The sequence below is a fragment of the Phascolarctos cinereus genome, unplaced genomic scaffold, assembly GCF_003287225.1.
Source record: "Phascolarctos cinereus isolate Bilbo 61053 unplaced genomic scaffold, phaCin_HiC Scaffold_1;HRSCAF=81, whole genome shotgun sequence".
Classification (NCBI taxonomy): Eukaryota; Metazoa; Chordata; class Mammalia; order Diprotodontia; family Phascolarctidae; genus Phascolarctos; species Phascolarctos cinereus.
Window position 1 is genome coordinate 129289082 of NW_027555514.1, and position 17306 is coordinate 129306387.

Below are 17306 nucleotides of genomic sequence, written 5' to 3' on the forward strand. Positions count from 1 at the left end.
AAGCTCTGCATCTTCTGGCATTTTAAGACAGAGTATTAAGGACCTCAGAGCACCTGACTTTGGTCTGTCTCAGTCTAGGTGCTAGCTACACTACAGCAGCACATTGGTCTGATCTGCATCATGTTGGTTACTGCCTGCTTCTCCTCCCTGTGCCTGGTGGTACCAACTAGAATACCTTTAGCCCTTCTTTCATATGACAGTACTTTGAATACTGGAATTCAGCTCTAATATCACCCTCAATTCTCTTCTTTTCCAGGTTAAAAAGCCCCACTTTCTTCAACTGATTCTCGTCTGATATGATCTCCAGTCTCATTGTTATCCTGCTGTCCTCTTCTGAAATTGCTCTAGCTTATAAATGTCTTACTTAAAATATGGCATCCAGAAATGAACTCAATAACTTGGCTAGGGCACCAAGAATCACCTTCCTTTTAATACATGGCTTTCTTAATTCTTCCTAGAATCGCGTTAGCTTTTTGTGACAGCCATGTTACACTGCTGACTCTTATTGCCCTTCTACATTTCTTTTAGACAAACTACTATCATGCTTCCTCCATTTTGTATCTGTAAAGTTGAAATTTAAAAACTAAATATAAAAATGTGTATTTATGGCTCTAAACTCCTTCATATTAGATTTAGCTTGTTCTAATCTGTCAAGGGGTCTTTTTAGAATATGGTTCTGTCATTCAATGTATTAGCTGGTTTGCTAGCCTTTGTCTATAAATCTGATATATTTTCTATGCCTTTACCCAGGTCATTAATAAAAACGTTAAAACAGCAAGGGCTGAGGATAAATTTCCAGGGGCACTCCATTAGAAGCCACCCCCCAAGTTGACATCAACCTATTATGATTACTCCTTGGATCCAGCCTTTCAAATAGTCCTCAATTCACATATGTCCATTTAGTCCATAAAAACTATACAACAGACTCTGTCAAATGCTTTCCAGAACTCTAGGTAAACTATATTTGTGCTTTCTCCTGATTCTCCACTCTAATGAGGCTAATCTGCCACAACCTAATCTTAATGAGGTCAAGCTGTATTTTAGTGAACAAGGTTTGCCTTCCTAGATGCTCATGACAGAAGTCAAGCTCATTCGCATACAGCCTTCAGGTTCATCCTCCTCCCCCTTTACAAAGTAGAAACAACATTTGCTTTCCTCCAGTCCTATGTCATTTTTCTTGTCCTCCTTAGTCTTTCAAAGCTCACTAAAACATCATTCAAAGTTCAGCAGTTACCCCTACAAATTCTTTCAGTACTGCTGGATATGGTTCATTCAGGTCTGGTGCCTCGAATTCACTGAGGATAATTAGATGCTCCTTTAGCATCTTTTCCTCCTGCAAATTTAATACCTCCGCACTAAAATATCAACTCAACTTGATTCAATAAACATTTATGAAGCACCCACTATTCTATAAATCATTATAGAAAAATTCCTTCCCTGAATTATTATAGCCATATGAGAATACAAGTTTACCTTATTAGTTACTCACTAATAAAATCCACATTCACAGACATTAGATACCACAGCTGAAAGAGATGTTCAAGAGGGCTGTTCATACCTGTCACTTTGCTAGTGTGGAAACCAAGTTATACTTGGCTAACAAAGTTATGTCTTTTGCTCCCTAATAAGAACTACTACTAGAGAATGCACACGCATTTAAATTTTGTATCTGCTCCTAGCAAAGTGCCCTACCAGAAGAAATGCTTAATAGATGATTGCTGAATCAATGAATTTACTGAATAGGAAATTGTAGGAAACTACAGGAAAAAAACACAAAAAACCCACTACCCAGTGTTCATGAATTACCCTATCTCTATATGTCATAACATTGAGATTTTGTAACAAGACAAATAACTCAGTCATGCAACTCAAATTGGAGGCTGATATTCCTCATCCGCAGCTTTCCAGTCCAACCACTTCATTTGAGAAAAGAGAGGCCCAGAAAGATTAGATGACTGGCCCAGGGTTAGGTGAGTAGTAAGCCTCAGAGGCAAGATTTGAATCCAGACCCTCTGGCTCCAGACCTGACATTCTTTCCGCTATTTACACTTTAAACATTTCTTAGTGTTTCCACTAAAACACTTTCTTACAAGTCTTTTCTTTGAGTTACTTTTTCCTATAATGTTCTTGACACAAACTGACCCGATGTCATATGTTTATTGAGACAGAAAATATGGAAAGCACATATCCTTCTGAACCTTTGTTCGTGTCAGGAGTTATTTCCCGAGGTTATGGTGTGATTCTCTACTGTTAAGTATCCTAAACTAGAACCATGATGATCATCCCATTTAGGCAGCATTTCAAGTCAAAGGTCAGGCTGTGCAGTGTTACCCCCTTACTACAAAATCCATAAACTGGCTCCAGAAGTCTGTTGAATGTCGAGCATGAAATCACACAAGACTCAGGATTAAGTTTCTGTTCTAAAGCAAGAATAAGTTAATGACCACATAAGATCCAGTGTTGGCTGTAGTTATCTTTTGTATATACTGAGTTTATGATGGGCATGAAACTGTGGTCAGTGAACATTTCCTCTGATCTCATAACAAGCTCCAAAGGGGATTTCTCAGACTCACTTTTGGCACGTGAGGATTGAACTCTACAGCTCTGTGGATGGCCTCTACTGCATTCATCTCTGCCGTGCTCAGTCCTCGCCGGGAGGCAGCCTCTGGAGAGAACCTGGAAGGCAGAGGGACAGACAAGCACGATTCACTTGGGGCTGCCTAGTAAAACACCCAGAAAGGCATATTTAGATATAGATATGTAATCAAGGGCCCATGTAATCAAGCTGAGCCAATCACATTTGCTCTCCAAACCTCCACAGTAAATGGAACCTCTGAGTGATCCCTTAGATCAAGGCCAATGAAAACCCCAGCAGAAGCAGAAAGCGTGCTTGCATCTAATTATAGCAGAAAGTAATTTCAAGATGTCAATTTTCTCTCTCTAAATAACTAATCTAAATTTCCTATGAGGTACCTGCTTAGGTAGGGGGTAGGGAGACTTAAAGGGGCAGACGATGTAGGAAAAAGAGAAAACCATGTTACGTAAGAGTGAAGATGTTAAAAACAGAACTGGGGGAAATTTTAATGGTGGTCCCCAACCCAATGTCAGTGACTGTGTTGGGAGTTAAGGTTGTCGCAGCATCAGCAGCAAGCAGGTCTGCTTTCAGCTGTACCGGCAGGGGGTGTGCATGCCCAAACTGTGGGCAAATCATCTGCCCCAGTGAATGAAAAAAAAGAACCAGACCATGCAATCTCTTTCTCACCTCACACCCCACGGCTAACTCCAGAGCTGTACTTGGCAGGCAGACACCACAGGGAAAGCTGTGACAACCCTAGCCCTGCCCTCCCAAGCTGGAGTCGCTGTGTAGGGAGAAAAGATGTTGCAGTAGGTACTGGCGATCTACAGGATAAAAAAAAAAGAATGAAAGAAAATTACTTCGATCTTGAAGTGCACACACACTGAACAGCAAACCTTTCTGAGAGCAGGAAAACAAAACAGCCTCTGCCCTATCTGCTTCCCAACTCTAGAGAGGACTGAATCAGGAAAATTGCAAGCCTTGGTGAACTGAAAAACAATGATGCTATTTTCTTTCACCTGCCAGTCATCCTTGACTATTTAGTAGAACGACTGTGCCACACCCACCTGCCTGAATAACATGAGCAAACACCACCAGGGACACTAGATGTCAAAATGAAGTGACGCTGGGGGGGGGATAGGGGAGGGAGAGGGATGGTGGTGGTGTTATTTTGTCTGTTTGTATTGAACAGGCAAAGAATGTGTGACCCCCAGGCCCTCTGCCATACTACAGGTTTTCATCAAAACCACTATCTGTCTTGGATTGGTGAAGGAGGAAGATAAGCAAAAAAAAAAAATGAAATAAAGGAAGGCATTTCATCCAAGTCCCAAGCAGGCCTTTTGGTATCTATTGTCTGGTGACCATCACTTGGGAGGTACAGCATTTGATAAGTGTATATAAATCCTTCCTCAGGGACTCACACACACTTACAGTGCCCAAGGGTTCTGTAACGTTCTGTTCTGCTAACAGTGAAAGAAAAGATCAGCAGACATTGGAAAACGCATGCTCAGAAGCAGCAATCTCATAGACTAAGAGAGAAGCCTCTGGTGAAAAGGGCTCAGAGCAGCCCATCTCTGTAAGTTCAGTCAGGCACTTAGCTCAGCAGAAGTTATGATTCACTTACTTGTCAGAGACAGCTCTTGCTTTGAGCAATGCAGCTGTGTAGCATATTGTTGCCGATTTGGGTAAGCTTATATCTGTTGGGGAAAAAACAAAGAAAGCAGGAAATCTTGTAAATTTTTGGAAACAAAGAACAATTACTTTTTTTAAATACAATGCCGTTTTAATCATGCTACTCAAATATTAAATTATGATTCATTTATATTTTAAAACAGAAGTAGATTTAGATTGCTTTATACAATGGATGCATTCCTGAAATTAACCTTTTGCAAATTCTATATCTGAAAGGGAACTTGGTAGGAAACCTATTGTGAATTTCTCTGTAAGAAAATAATCATCTTCTCATTTCTCTCTTTTAGAAATCTGGATTTTCCCTCTATTATTTTTACTTAAAGCAGCTTATACCTACAAATGAATAAACTCAGATATTATAAAATATGAAGAGGAAGTTATTCTCCCATCATTTTGAAAGGCAAAGGGGAGTTCTTCCTAGCTTAAAGAAACATTTGGTAAGCAGCATTCTATTTGGAACTTCCTTAACATGAATGTAAGATATTGACCTGGAAAGCAAAACATTTTTTACTGCTGTTTTTTTTAAGTGAACATTGCCCAAAAAGGTTTTCCTTTAGTGATCAGATTTATGTTATATTTTTCTTTGCATTAGTTTTTAAGTAGTAGAATCACAGAATTTGAGTGGAAAGGCCCTTATGGGTCATCTAATCCAACTCAATCAATCAATGAGTATTTATTAATACCTATTATTTGCCAGGCACTATGGATTCAAGCACAAAGAATGAAATGATCCCTACTTGCAATGAGTTTACATTCTAACAGAGAAGAAAACAAGTACATATAAAATATATAAAGTGTATGTATATGTGTATATGCACAAATACACACATACGTACATATGTGTACATGGAAGATTTAAATGCAATGTACCAATGCAACTGAGGCACTAAGGTGGTGCAATTGATAGAGTGCTGGGCCTGCAGTCAGAAAGACCTGAGTTAAAATTCATTCTTAGACATGTACTAGCTGTGTGACTCTGGGCAAGTCACTTACCCTTGTTTGCCTTAATCCAGTGGAGAAGGAAATGGCAAACCACTCCAGTATCTTTGCCAAGAAAACCCCAAAGGGGGTCACAAAGAGGCAGACTTAATGCCAACTACAAATCTATATAATTCTCATACTTGATTACGAATCACCTTTATATAATACTTGACAAATGGTCAACTAGCCTTTGCTTGAAGACATCAAAATGAGAAGGAATCCACGACTCCCTCACACAGAACATTCCACTTTGGAAGAATTCTGCTGGGAAGTTTTTACTTATAGAAAGCTTAAATTTCTTTCTTTGGAAACTTCCACCTACTGAGCCTAGCTCTACTCCACATTTATTGAGTGCTCAGAGTCCAGAACATGGAAGGCACATCTCTAAAAAACATAATTTCCTTCTCCTATTTTTCTTTTGTCCATTTCTAAGATATATGATTTTTCCCTCTTTGTCCAGAGAGTTCCCTTTAGTTAATTTTACAGAAAGACCTAGAGTGAGAAAAGGTAAAAGATTAAGATTTGATCTAAGGGAAATAAAAACTGATGTTGCTGACAGCACAGATGACAACCAGTTCTATGAGTGCTTCTTGGTCTCTTCTGAAATATTTATTTTAACAACTGACTAGTCATAATGGTTCAGCATTTACCTAGAAATTTCAGCCAACTTTAGCCACTAAAAAATAGCACTGTATCTTGTGGGAAGCTTTCCTAGCCCAGAACAAGCACAAGCATCCTAATAAAGAGTTAGACCCTGGAAGTTCTCAGCCAGGATAGAAGAACATTAACAAACAGAAATACAGTGAAATGGATTTCTTACATAGTTAGCTTCCATATACAAAGAGGCCTAATTAAAATAGTACTAATAGGAAAGCCTCTTAATTAAGCAATGGAAGATTTGAGAATCTCAAAGAAAAAAAATCATTCCATTTCCTCATCCAATAATAAAAACTCATAAAACATTGCTACATAAGTCAACTCTTCAAGGAGAAATCTTCAACAAAAAGGGGGGAAATTTCAATACCTTAATAAGAGTCAAGCCAAGTTGTAAAAGTCTCAGCACAAGGCATTTACTTGCAACAAAGCTTAATAAAAATGTATGTTCAACTGAAAATTTATAGCCAATCTAAACACAACCTAAAATAAAGTATTTAGGAAATGACAATGGAATATTAGAATGTTAGAGGCCTGTTTTGTCTTTCTTAACATGTATGATTACCCAATGTAAAGCAACAAACTTGAATTTCCTGGTTTCTGACTGTAAATTGCCAACTACTTAAGGCATGCGGTTTATTTAGAAATTTGGGGTTTGATCAAGAATGATGCTAAACAGTAAAATTCTACCACTGTCATTTTTCAGCAATTCAGTAAACATTTGTTGAGTACTCACTATGTAAGGCTCTGTGCTTACACCATCTAGTCTACTAAGGGAATAAAGATAACTTGGCAGGAAGTGGTCTACAACAGTATTAATAACAACTCATTTATGTGGCACTTTCAGATTTGAAAAGCATTTTCCTCAAAATATCTCTGAGGCAGGAAGTGCAAGTGTTACTATTCCCATTTTATTGATGAAGAAACTAAGACTTGAGAAGTTAAGTAGCCTGCACTTGGTCATTCAGCTAGCAACTGGCTGAAGCAGGATGCCAATGCCTTCTTGACTCCAAGTCCAGCATTGTGCCTGGTAGACCACATAGCCTCTTATTCAGCTAACCTACAAAGAGCTGCCTCCATATCTCGCCTCCCCATGCTCTCTTTTCACTCCCTTCTCAATCTGGCTCCAGTCCTCATTCGGCTCTCCAGAGTTACAATGATCCCTCGGCACCAAATCTGACAGCCCATCCTCAACCCTCTTCTTCTTGATCTATCTGCAGTATGTCACACTGCTGATCATCTGCCTGTGGATGCTCTCCTTTCTGGCTTTTTGAAATTGTATTCTCTCCTGGTTCTCCTCCTACTTGTCAGATTCTTCCTTGTGAGCCTTTTTTATTGATCTTTCATCCATGTCCTCTCCCCTAAGTATGGGTAGATCCCAAGGCTCTTTTTGGGACCCTCTTTTCTCTCTACTATCTCTTAATTGGTGACCTCATCATTTCCCCAGGTTTTAATGATTATCTCTATGAAGATGTCTCCTAAATCTATATGACCAGCCTTAGTCTCTCTCCTGAGTTCTTATCTGGTCATAATCAGTTGCCTACTGGACACTTCAAACTGGATGTCTTTTATGGATCTCAAACTCAACATGTCCAAAACAAACTTAATGTCTTTTTCCCTGAAGACCCACCCTTCTTCTGAAATTCACCTCTTCTCTGTTGAGGATACCACTATTGATCCAGTCTCTTAAGCTGACAACTTTTGGTGTCATCCCAAATGCCTACACTATCCCTCATCTCCAGATCCAATCAAATACTGTATCTTGTCACTTCTACCTCCACCACACCTTTCACAACTGTCCCTTTCTCTCTAATTACACAGCTACTAGCCTTCATAATCCTTCACTTTGACTACTGCAGGAGCCTCCTCGATGGTCTCCCTGCCTGCCTAGAATCTTTCTGGTCTCCAGTCCACAGATGCTACAGAGACTGTACATGCAGATGCCTAACAAATGGTTATTTGTTTGATTAAATTACATAGGTGAAAAGTGAATGAGACTGAGAAGTCAAGTATTATGGTATGGATCAGGAAGACTTCATGAAGGAGATAGTATTTAACCTAGACCCTGAAGGGATAATTTCAATAGGTGCCCCAATTGCCTAGCAAAAAGCAAACAGAAGAAGACGAAGACGAAGACGAAGACGAAGACGAAGACGAAGACGAAGAAGAAGAAGAAGAAGAAGAAGAAGAAGAAGAAGAAGAAGAAGAAGAAGAAGAAGAAGAAGAAGAAGAAGAAGAAGAAGAAGAAGAATTTCAGTAGGTGGCTTACAGATACATAGGCAGGAGTCGGGAAAAACAGGACCATCTTACCATAGCAAAAGAAGGAGTGCATCAAGGCAATAATAAATAGCATCTTTGGTCTTTATTTTTTCTGTTCCCTACAACTCTTAATGTTTTTCCTCTATAAGGCTACATTTTATCTAATATATATACCTTATACAGACCAATCTAATATATATACCTTATACAGACCAATCTATGGACATGTTTTCTCCCCCATCAGAAAGTAAGATCCTTGTGGGCAGGGACTGTTGCTTTTTCTTTGTTTCCTAAGCATTTAGCACAGTATCTGGCATATACTACACTTAATAAATGCTTGCTGATTAACTGAATGGATGTAGGGCACAGGTGGAAGTCAAACCTGGAAAGGGAAGCTGGGCCTGGTTGTAGTGGGCCTTCAATCTAGGCTAAGAACATTATTCAGTAGTCAGTGGGGAGTAATAAAGAGTTGTGCATTAGAAAAGAGCCTGGGGAAGTAATAAACACAATATTTTTAACATTAGGTTCAGCAAGGGAAGACCAATGGTCACTGAAGCTAGTCAGAGCATTTCAAGTGAGAGCAGGAGCAAGGACCTGTCTTCATGATGGTCAGTCAATGGAGCCTAGCCATTGTGGTTAGTCATTTGGGTTGGTCTAGGTCTGCTAAGTCATGTACAAGTCCTTAAGGGAAGGAAATATTTTTTTTTCTGTGTTTCTGGTACTTAGCATAGTACTAGCTTCATAGTAAGTGCTTAACAAGTATTTGTTGAATGAATTCATATAAGTTCTCTATGACTCTGAAGGTTCTGAATTTTGAACAAATGCTCAGTATTTTCTTCTTCTGTTTGGGTTCAATTAAATTCGAGGATTTATTAACTATACCTTGAGCGCTGAAAATAGTGGAATGTGCCCTGGCTTGGGAGTCAGAGGACCTGGGTTCAAATCCCACCTCTGATGTTTACTATCTCTGGGATCTTGAGCACTTCAACCCCCTGGGCCTCAGTACAAATGAGGAGGTTGGACTCAATGTTCCCTGAAATCCTGTCCAGCTCTTGTTACTATAATCCTGTTATTCCAAAATGGGGAGAATACCATCTAATGTGGTCACTGGATCCTGGGTGAACTGAAGGAGGTGCATCAGTAATGTAGGATGTGTTCAGACTACAAGGGTTTGAGGAACAAGCATGCCATGAGTTTCAAACTTCCAAAAAGTGTGACGGTGAAAGGGAAGAAATATGAGATGGTATCGTGATGGGATGCCAGGGTCATGAAAAGCTTTGTTGTTGTTGTTGTTACTTTTAAAGATGGGCGTAAAGTTTAGATTAGAGGAACAGCAGCATGTGTCTGGGAAGAGAGGAGAACCCAGCGGAAGGAATGTTGAAGAGGTGAGCGAAAGAAAGGGGAACACATGGAACAAGATCCCATGGGAGAGATGATCAAGGGCACAGGTGGAGGAGTGAGCCTGGGAGAGAAGGTCAAGAATAAAACTGAAATCAGAAACTTAATTCTAACAATCAGTCAGCTGTCAGGCATGGGAATTAATTTAACAACTGGGAAATGTAGATAAGGTCTTTTGATGCTGTTTTCTTCTAGCATGAAGATTTATTTGTATAGTCATCTTTTTATTAACATTTTTAGAGCACAACTAAAAGTTCTACTTTAAATGTAAGGATTTCTGTAAATAGCACTTTATTTTGCTTTTATTTTCTAACCAGAGGTTAATGGAAAAAAGGGTAAAGTCAAAACTGTATTAAAAAATTAAAGTAATTAAAAAGATTCATTTGTATTTCGGAAGGGAAATAGCAAACAAAAACTTTTGTGGTGTGAGCTTATTCAAGTGCCAAACTGTATATGTTAACAACTACTAAATTAACCATTTTAAAGCTCCATTAAGAGAAGCAACACAACATAGCTCACGTCAGGGCCCAAAAGATCTAGGTTCAAGTCTGCTTCTGACATACATACCAATCAGGTGCTGAAAACAGTTGAATGTGTACTAGCTACAAGGGGGCAAGTCACTTAGCCTCTGTCCCCAAGCAATTCTAAAACTATAACTTCCAGGTGAGTTGTTGATCTGGATTGAGGGAGGGAGTTTTCTCATAAGGAATCTGCCTAGGCCAATGAAATTACAAGTCCAGACACCTCCACCCTCCAAAAAATGTTCCATATAATTTTTACTTTACTAATAATTCTGCATTTTATAAAGATCATGAAAAAATATGGAATTTATATCAAAAAGAACTATTTGAGGGGCAGCTAGGTGGCACAGTGGATAGAGCACTAGTCCTGAAGTCAGGAGGACCTGAGTTCAAATCTGGCCTCAGACCAAACACTTGACACTTACTAGCTGTGTGACCCTGGGCAAATCACTTAACCCCAACTGCCTAAAAAACAAACAAACAAAGAACTACTTGATGTTTCAATCTTTCAAAGTTGCCATCATTTAGCAAAGTATATGTATGTGTATATTTGTATATCTATATTTGCATTCAATTATATTTAATGGGGGAAAAAGTGACTTGCCCAAAATAAATGTACAAAACTTCTCATAGTTATAAAATGTTTGTTCTTGGGGTTACAATGTATCAGTAATTTCTCATAAAACTATGACAACATATTCCAGATTGGTATAATTAAAAAGCAGGTATTCATTAATTTGTGGGGGGGGGGTAGAAGGAAGGAGAAACACTTGTGATAGTTAATGTTGTCCTGTTGGAGTACATGCCTGCCACAGAACTGTCAAATCAGTAAGTTTGCTTTTGCCTAGTAATACCTGCCATATGAATCTGAGAAAATATCTGTGTATTTTGGCTCACATTTCTACAAGCTTAAAGAACACTAAGAATTAAGTCATTCCTATTTAGAGGAAACTTAGCTGGTTTGCTATGAGCTGGCTGCCCCTTATGGAATAGCTTATTACCTAGTTTTAGAAATTAAAAAGTTTCAAGAGTGCATATTGTTGTTGTTTCTTCTTATACCTTCTTACTACCAAGAAAATAGATAGAATTGGATGCAACATAGATACTATAGGTGATAGTGAATCTAGTTATGTCAAAACTTATAAGCATGCAGTACTCATAAATGTAATTTGCTCTTCAGTGTTGCTAGTTATTAACCCATTGAGGTAAAGGAAAATTTAAAAACTGTCTTAGCAAGTTTCTCTAGAAAGACAGAGCCTTCAAAAGCAGCCCTCTTAATTACATAATGTCTCCCAAATTGACAGGCTTAGTATCATCCTCTACTTTTCATTCTCCCTCACCCCACAGCCTCCTATTTGCCCTGGAAGTAATCCCTAACCCCTCTGAATCCTATTGCCTTCCCTCTGTTATTATTTCCTGTTTATCCTGTACATAAATTGCTTTGTATATGATTGTTTGCAGGTTGTCTCCCCTATTAGATTACAAGCTCCTTGAGGGCTGGAACTACCTTTTGCCTCTTTCTGTATTCCCCCCACCCGCAAAAAAAAAAAAAAAACCACCACACACACACACACTACACACAGTGCTGGCACACAGTAGGTGCTTACTAAATGTTTCCCAATTGGTTTCCCTGCCTCAAGTCTGACCCTTCTCTAATCTATTCTCTTTATAAGCTGTCCAAGTGATTTTCCTAAAATGCAAGTTGGACATGTTATTCTCTTATGCATTTATTTCTAGGTGTTCCCTCTTAGGGATATAAGAAAAACTCTGTGTGGCTCTTAAGACCTTTCACCACTTGGCCACAACCTCATTAAATGCTGCTCCCCTTTACATTAACCCATGTTCTAGACATCCCAGAACTGCAGTTCTCAAAGAGAGCTCTCTACCTCCCTTCTATCAGTCTTTGTGCTGGCTGTCTCCCAAAGCTGGAATGCTCTCTCTCCTCAGTTTCACCTCACAGAATTCCTTACTCCAAGATTCAACTAAAACACAACCTTTCCTGATTCCCCCAACTGCTAGTGCCCTCCCTCCCTAAATTACCTTTCATTTATTTTGCATTTATTCTTTATATATGTACATGTTTTCTGGGAGAATGGAAGTTCCTTGAGGGCAGGACCTGTTTCATTTTTGTCTTTCTATCCCCACCATTCAGCACAGTCCCTGGCACACAGCAAGCACTTAAAAATGCTTCTCATTGACTGAAATTCCTTATTAAGTTTTTTATGAGTTTTGACTGTCACTAATACCAAAAGAAAAGCATCCATATGAATTTTGATGCCAAGGAGACAGAGGAAGAAAATTACTGGATGTCTCCTAAGTCTGTGAATCACAGCAATGACAAAGGATACCAAATGCATTTTCCTCACTTAAAAAGTAGAATTGATTTCCTTAGGGGCATGAAAACTCAGTATTAGCTCTAATGTTCCACTTGGCGTCCATCTATCTGTTCTCTCATAACAAGTGTTTTTCTGGAGAGGCCAAAGATTTTCCCCCCAAATGTCTTCAATATGAGCATGTGAAACTTATGCAAGTTATTTCATAATAAAGTGTAATCTTGCGGTCAATTCACAGACTAATCCTTCTCTCCTTGACTCTCCTACAAGCCATACTTTCACAACTATTTACTTCCCTTGTATCTTTCTGATCTTATTCCAATTCATCTGCATCTTTACGTTCTCTGTTACATACTAAGAATTTCATAGCCAGTTTGTACAGCTAAACTCATTTGTGCTATGGATTTGAACCTCGTCACCCTCAAATCAATGTCTCCCTATTCCCCTAACCTGTTTAAATTTGTCAGTCCTGTGGGTTTCTAACACATGTATAGGAAGAAGGGGACACTCATCTTGCCAGCTAGTTAAGCCAAAACAATAACTGGGATCAGTGGAGTAATACTAATATTGTCGTGTAATGTGAAGAATATTGGCTCTGGAGTTACAGGTCCTGAGCCAATATGTCCTTCACATTTTACCTACTTCAAATACCTCCTAAAGGCTCACTTCAACCATAGAGGTATTCAAGAATTTCAAAGCACAATAAGACTGGCTCAATTTATGTAAACATAGTTCACAAATTACTCTCATTTAACTGTGTTGGTGGTATGTCAGGAAATTAAATTTAGATCAGAACTCAAGGGCTATTTCAAATTTTAAGTTCAGTATTTCGAGTTAGCATTAAATAAATCAGAGATTTGATTTATCTGTAGCTGTCATCTTTTGTGGCCATATTCATGCAATTACAAATGAGGATATGTCTTTGAGGCTTCTGAAAAAGAAAACAGTTGATGAAATATTCTGTATTACATGTAACAATCAGAACCTTGAGAGTTGAAAAATGAGCTCAGATATAATCTCATCTAATCCTCTTTTCAATGCAGGAATTTCTTCTACAAAATCCTGACAAATGATCATCCATCCTCTACTTGAATCCTTCCATAGGAGTTGAAGCAGCTTGTTCCAGAGCTGAACAACTCTAATTAGTAAAAAGCTAGCTTTCTTATTTGGAGAAGAAATCTGCCACCCTGTCACTGTTATTGAGTGGACTGACACATATTAGACCATAACCTCTTCTGCATAATAGCCTTCAAATTATTTGTTGGGAATTATCATATTTGTCCTAAATCTTCCCTTCTCTAGTTTACTCGTGTTTTTTTATATCATGTGTTTTCATTCCCTTTTTCACTTTGGTCACTCTTATACAGCACTATATTTTAATGTATCTCACTATTTAAAATGTGTGTCAATTTGACACAACACTCCAGAGGAGGTTTTCCCAATATAAAGCCCACTGAGACTACAATTTCCTTGACCTGGATACTATATTCTGTTAATGCAATGTAAATTTGCACTAAGTATTGGCCAATCACAAGATACTGTTAGCTTATAAAAAACTTACAGTCAACTAAAATCCAGTATTTTAGTTAATCCTCTCAGCTTTGTATCAATTACCATTTTAATAAGCATTCCTTTCATAGCTTTATGAAAATTGTTGATTCAAATGTTGATTAGTACAGAGTCCTGTAACAACACTACAGAGATCTTTCTAGGCTAACACTGATCCATTAGTTGCCATTCTTAGGAGTTAGCTGCCTATGAATTAATCTTATCAAACTACCACTTAGCCCACATTTTTTCATATCCAAAGAGACTTTGTCAATGATTCGATGAAATCAAGAGAAAGTATCTCTATGGCATTCTTCTCATCTATCAGTCTAACAATCCTTAAAAAAAAAAAAGAAATGAGATTAGTTTGGTAAGACTTGCCCTTAATGAACTCATGAAGACTACCAGTCATTACCTCTTGCTTTTTTAAGCAACCAAAACATATTTAATAATCTTTCCTAAAATTCTGTCAGGTATTAATATCAAGTCTGCAGTTTTCAGAAGCCATCCTTGTCTTAAAAACTGGAAAAATCTTTGCCAATCAGTAATCTTTAGCTATGCTGTAGAGAGAATGAGACTGCCAGCATACACGTGGATAGTTTATTCTCCCAACACTGAGACACCTTGATTCTGTGACTGCTCCATAACTTGTATTAGGAAAAGATTGTCTATGAATCATGGACTCAGAGTCAAAACATTGGGTTTGAGTCCTAGCTCCATGACTTATTAGCTGTGCATTACTAGGCAAATCACTTAACCTATCTGAGCCCCAGTTATTTCTTCTTGTATTTGTTACATACAGTGCCTTCTGAGTTCCATTCACTTCCTTCTGTATTGGTTTATAAGTCTTCCCACACTTCTCAAAATTCATTACATTTATCATTTCTTATGGTGCAATAGTATGATTCCATTACATTCACATACTATAATTTGTGTAGTCACTTACTAGTTAATGGGCATCTACTCCCCGCCCCCGCCCCCTAGCTCTTTGCTAACACATACAGTAATATTGGTCACAGTCAGTGATTCTAAACAGTCTCAAGCTTTTCCAAACACCTCAACTACCAAAGTTCCAGGACAGGCCTTTCTCTTCTCAGCTGCCCATGTCAGGTCTAAGTATGAATTAATTCTCCAAGGTTAAAAAGTCTTCTGTGACTACAGGAATTGAAATGGGAGTACCTTGCTTAGTATTCTTATTAAGTTGTAAAAATCCAAAAAAAGGAAATCTGTTCTCGATGGATATACATCTAAATTTCCTCATTTCTCTGGAGGATATTGTCATTTTTTAAATGACCCAGTTTCAAACCCCTAATCATCCTTGATTGTTTCTTCTCCTTTACCTTCCCATGTATCCAATTAGTTCCTAAGTCCTGGTGACTCAATCTCCACACAACCTCTCTCATCTGATCCCTTCTCACAGGATGGCCACCATCCTAGTACAGGCCCTCATCACCCTTCACCTGGATTACTGAAATTACCACCTAATTGTTCTCCCTGCTTCCAGTTTCATTCTTCTCCAATTTGTTCCCCATACACATGCCGAAATAATCCTTCCAAGGCACAGATCTGACCATCTCACTCCCGTGCTAAAAAAATATAAAATAAAATAAAAAAAAGGAATCTTCAATAACTACTTCCCTATTTTGTCCTATTGCCTTTAGAATAAAATAGAAACACCTCAAGCTTGAGTTGAAGGCCCTGCACATACTAATTTCTACTTCAGTTTTCAGCCTAATTTCATATCCCACTCCTTCCCATCCCACCCCTCTCTAGATTCTAAACAAACTGGATAGCTTGCTGTTCCCTAAACATTGCGCTGCCATTTCCCTCAATGGTCAGGATCTGCAACCTATGCCCAGAAGGTTCTTCCTCTCATCTATACTTTTAAATCTTTCTTAGGTTCATTTCAAGTTTAGCCTCAAGTTTAGCAGCTTTCCCTCATCCTCCCAGTTGTTAAACTTCTCTTCCTCCTTAAATAACCTTATATTTATTAATGCATTCAGGAGGTGTTTCCCCCCACCTCAGTAAAATATAGCATCTAGGCTGTTTCGCATTCATCTTTGTAAGCCTAGCACATAACACAAAACTGCACAGAGTAGGTGCTTAATGAATAATTTTTTTAAATTAATATTCATCCTCTAACAAATTAAAAGTTTAATTCGCATACTGATGTTACCCTAAGCATTTAAAAGTTCAAAAAATTTAAGATGTTCTGTAGACATTTTAAACCCAATAAGTCTAAAACTAAACTCATCATCTTTCCCCCTCAACATTGTCCTCACTCTAATTTTCATATTACTGTCAAGGGCACCACCACCATCCTTCCAGTCATGCAGGTTTGAAACTCAGGTATCATCCTCAACTCCTTATTCTTTCTCAGCCCCCATATCCAATCTTTAGTTAAGGCTGTCAGTTTTTCCCTCAATGCATTTCTCATAAAAGCCCCTTTTCTTCTGACACTGTCACCACCTCACTCCTGTAGTGGCAGTAGCTTTTAGGTCAGCCTCCCTGCTTGAAATCTCCATTCTGGTCCATTCTCCACTTAGCTGTCAAAGAGATCTCACCAAAGTGCAGGACTGAACATGTTATCCCGTTCAGTAACCTTCGGTGGCTCCTTCATACCTTCAAATATAAAATCCTCCATTTGGCTTTTGAAGTCCTCCATAACCTGGCTCTTGAATAACTTTCCAGCCTTCCTACTTCTTACCTACCATCCAATAACACTGCCCTCCTTGCTGTTCCTCACCCAAACACTATCTCCCAATTCTACACTTTCACTGCAGGTCCCAAATGCCTAGAATTCTTTCCCTCCTCATCTCTGGGTTCCTTTAAGTCTCTGTTAAAATCCTACCTTATATAAGAAGTCTTGCCTCATCCTCCTTAGTAGTGCCTTCCCTCTGAGATTATCTCAAATTTATCCCCCACGTGTATCTTATTCATTCATAGTTGTTTGCATATTGTCTCCCCCATTAGACTGGGAGCTTCCTGAGGGCAGGCACCAGGTTTTGTTTTTTGCCTTTCTTTGTATCCCCAGCACTTAGAAAGATTCTGGGCAGATGGTAGTCACTTAATTGTTGATCTGACTTAAAAGCCAATCTCATTAATTCAAAAGCAGCGATCTGCTTCTCACATATTTCTGAAAGTACTTAATCCTTTTGATCTTTTTAGGATGACTGTTTTGTTATACATTTAAATGTAAATGACACAGCTAAGTGGTACAATAGATATAGGCCTGGAGTTAGAAAGATCTGAATTCAAATATGGCCTTAGACACTTAACTGTCTATGTTACCCCAGACAGGTCATTTAATCTCTCTTTGCCTCAGTTTCTTCAACTGTAAAATGA

At 38.5% G+C, this 17306-nt stretch overlaps 1 protein-coding gene across 10 annotated transcripts in view; it reads right to left on the reverse strand.

Annotated features, from left to right (window-relative positions):
• ST7 (suppression of tumorigenicity 7) overlaps positions 1 to 17306 on the reverse strand; it is a 283470-nt gene that overhangs the window by 43205 nt on the left and 222959 nt on the right. For all 10 annotated transcript variants that reach the window (XR_013486445.1, XM_078154113.1, XM_078154112.1 and 7 more), the window contains 2 exons: positions 4200 to 4272; positions 2574 to 2676 (listed from right to left, as the gene is read on the reverse strand). Coding sequence is in view for 9 of the 10 variants with exons in the window: in XM_078154113.1 (XP_078010239.1) it covers positions 2574 to 2676; positions 4200 to 4272 (176 nt within the window). In the remaining variant the exon portion in view is untranslated. The remainder of the gene's footprint in view (positions 1 to 2573; positions 2677 to 4199; positions 4273 to 17306) is intronic.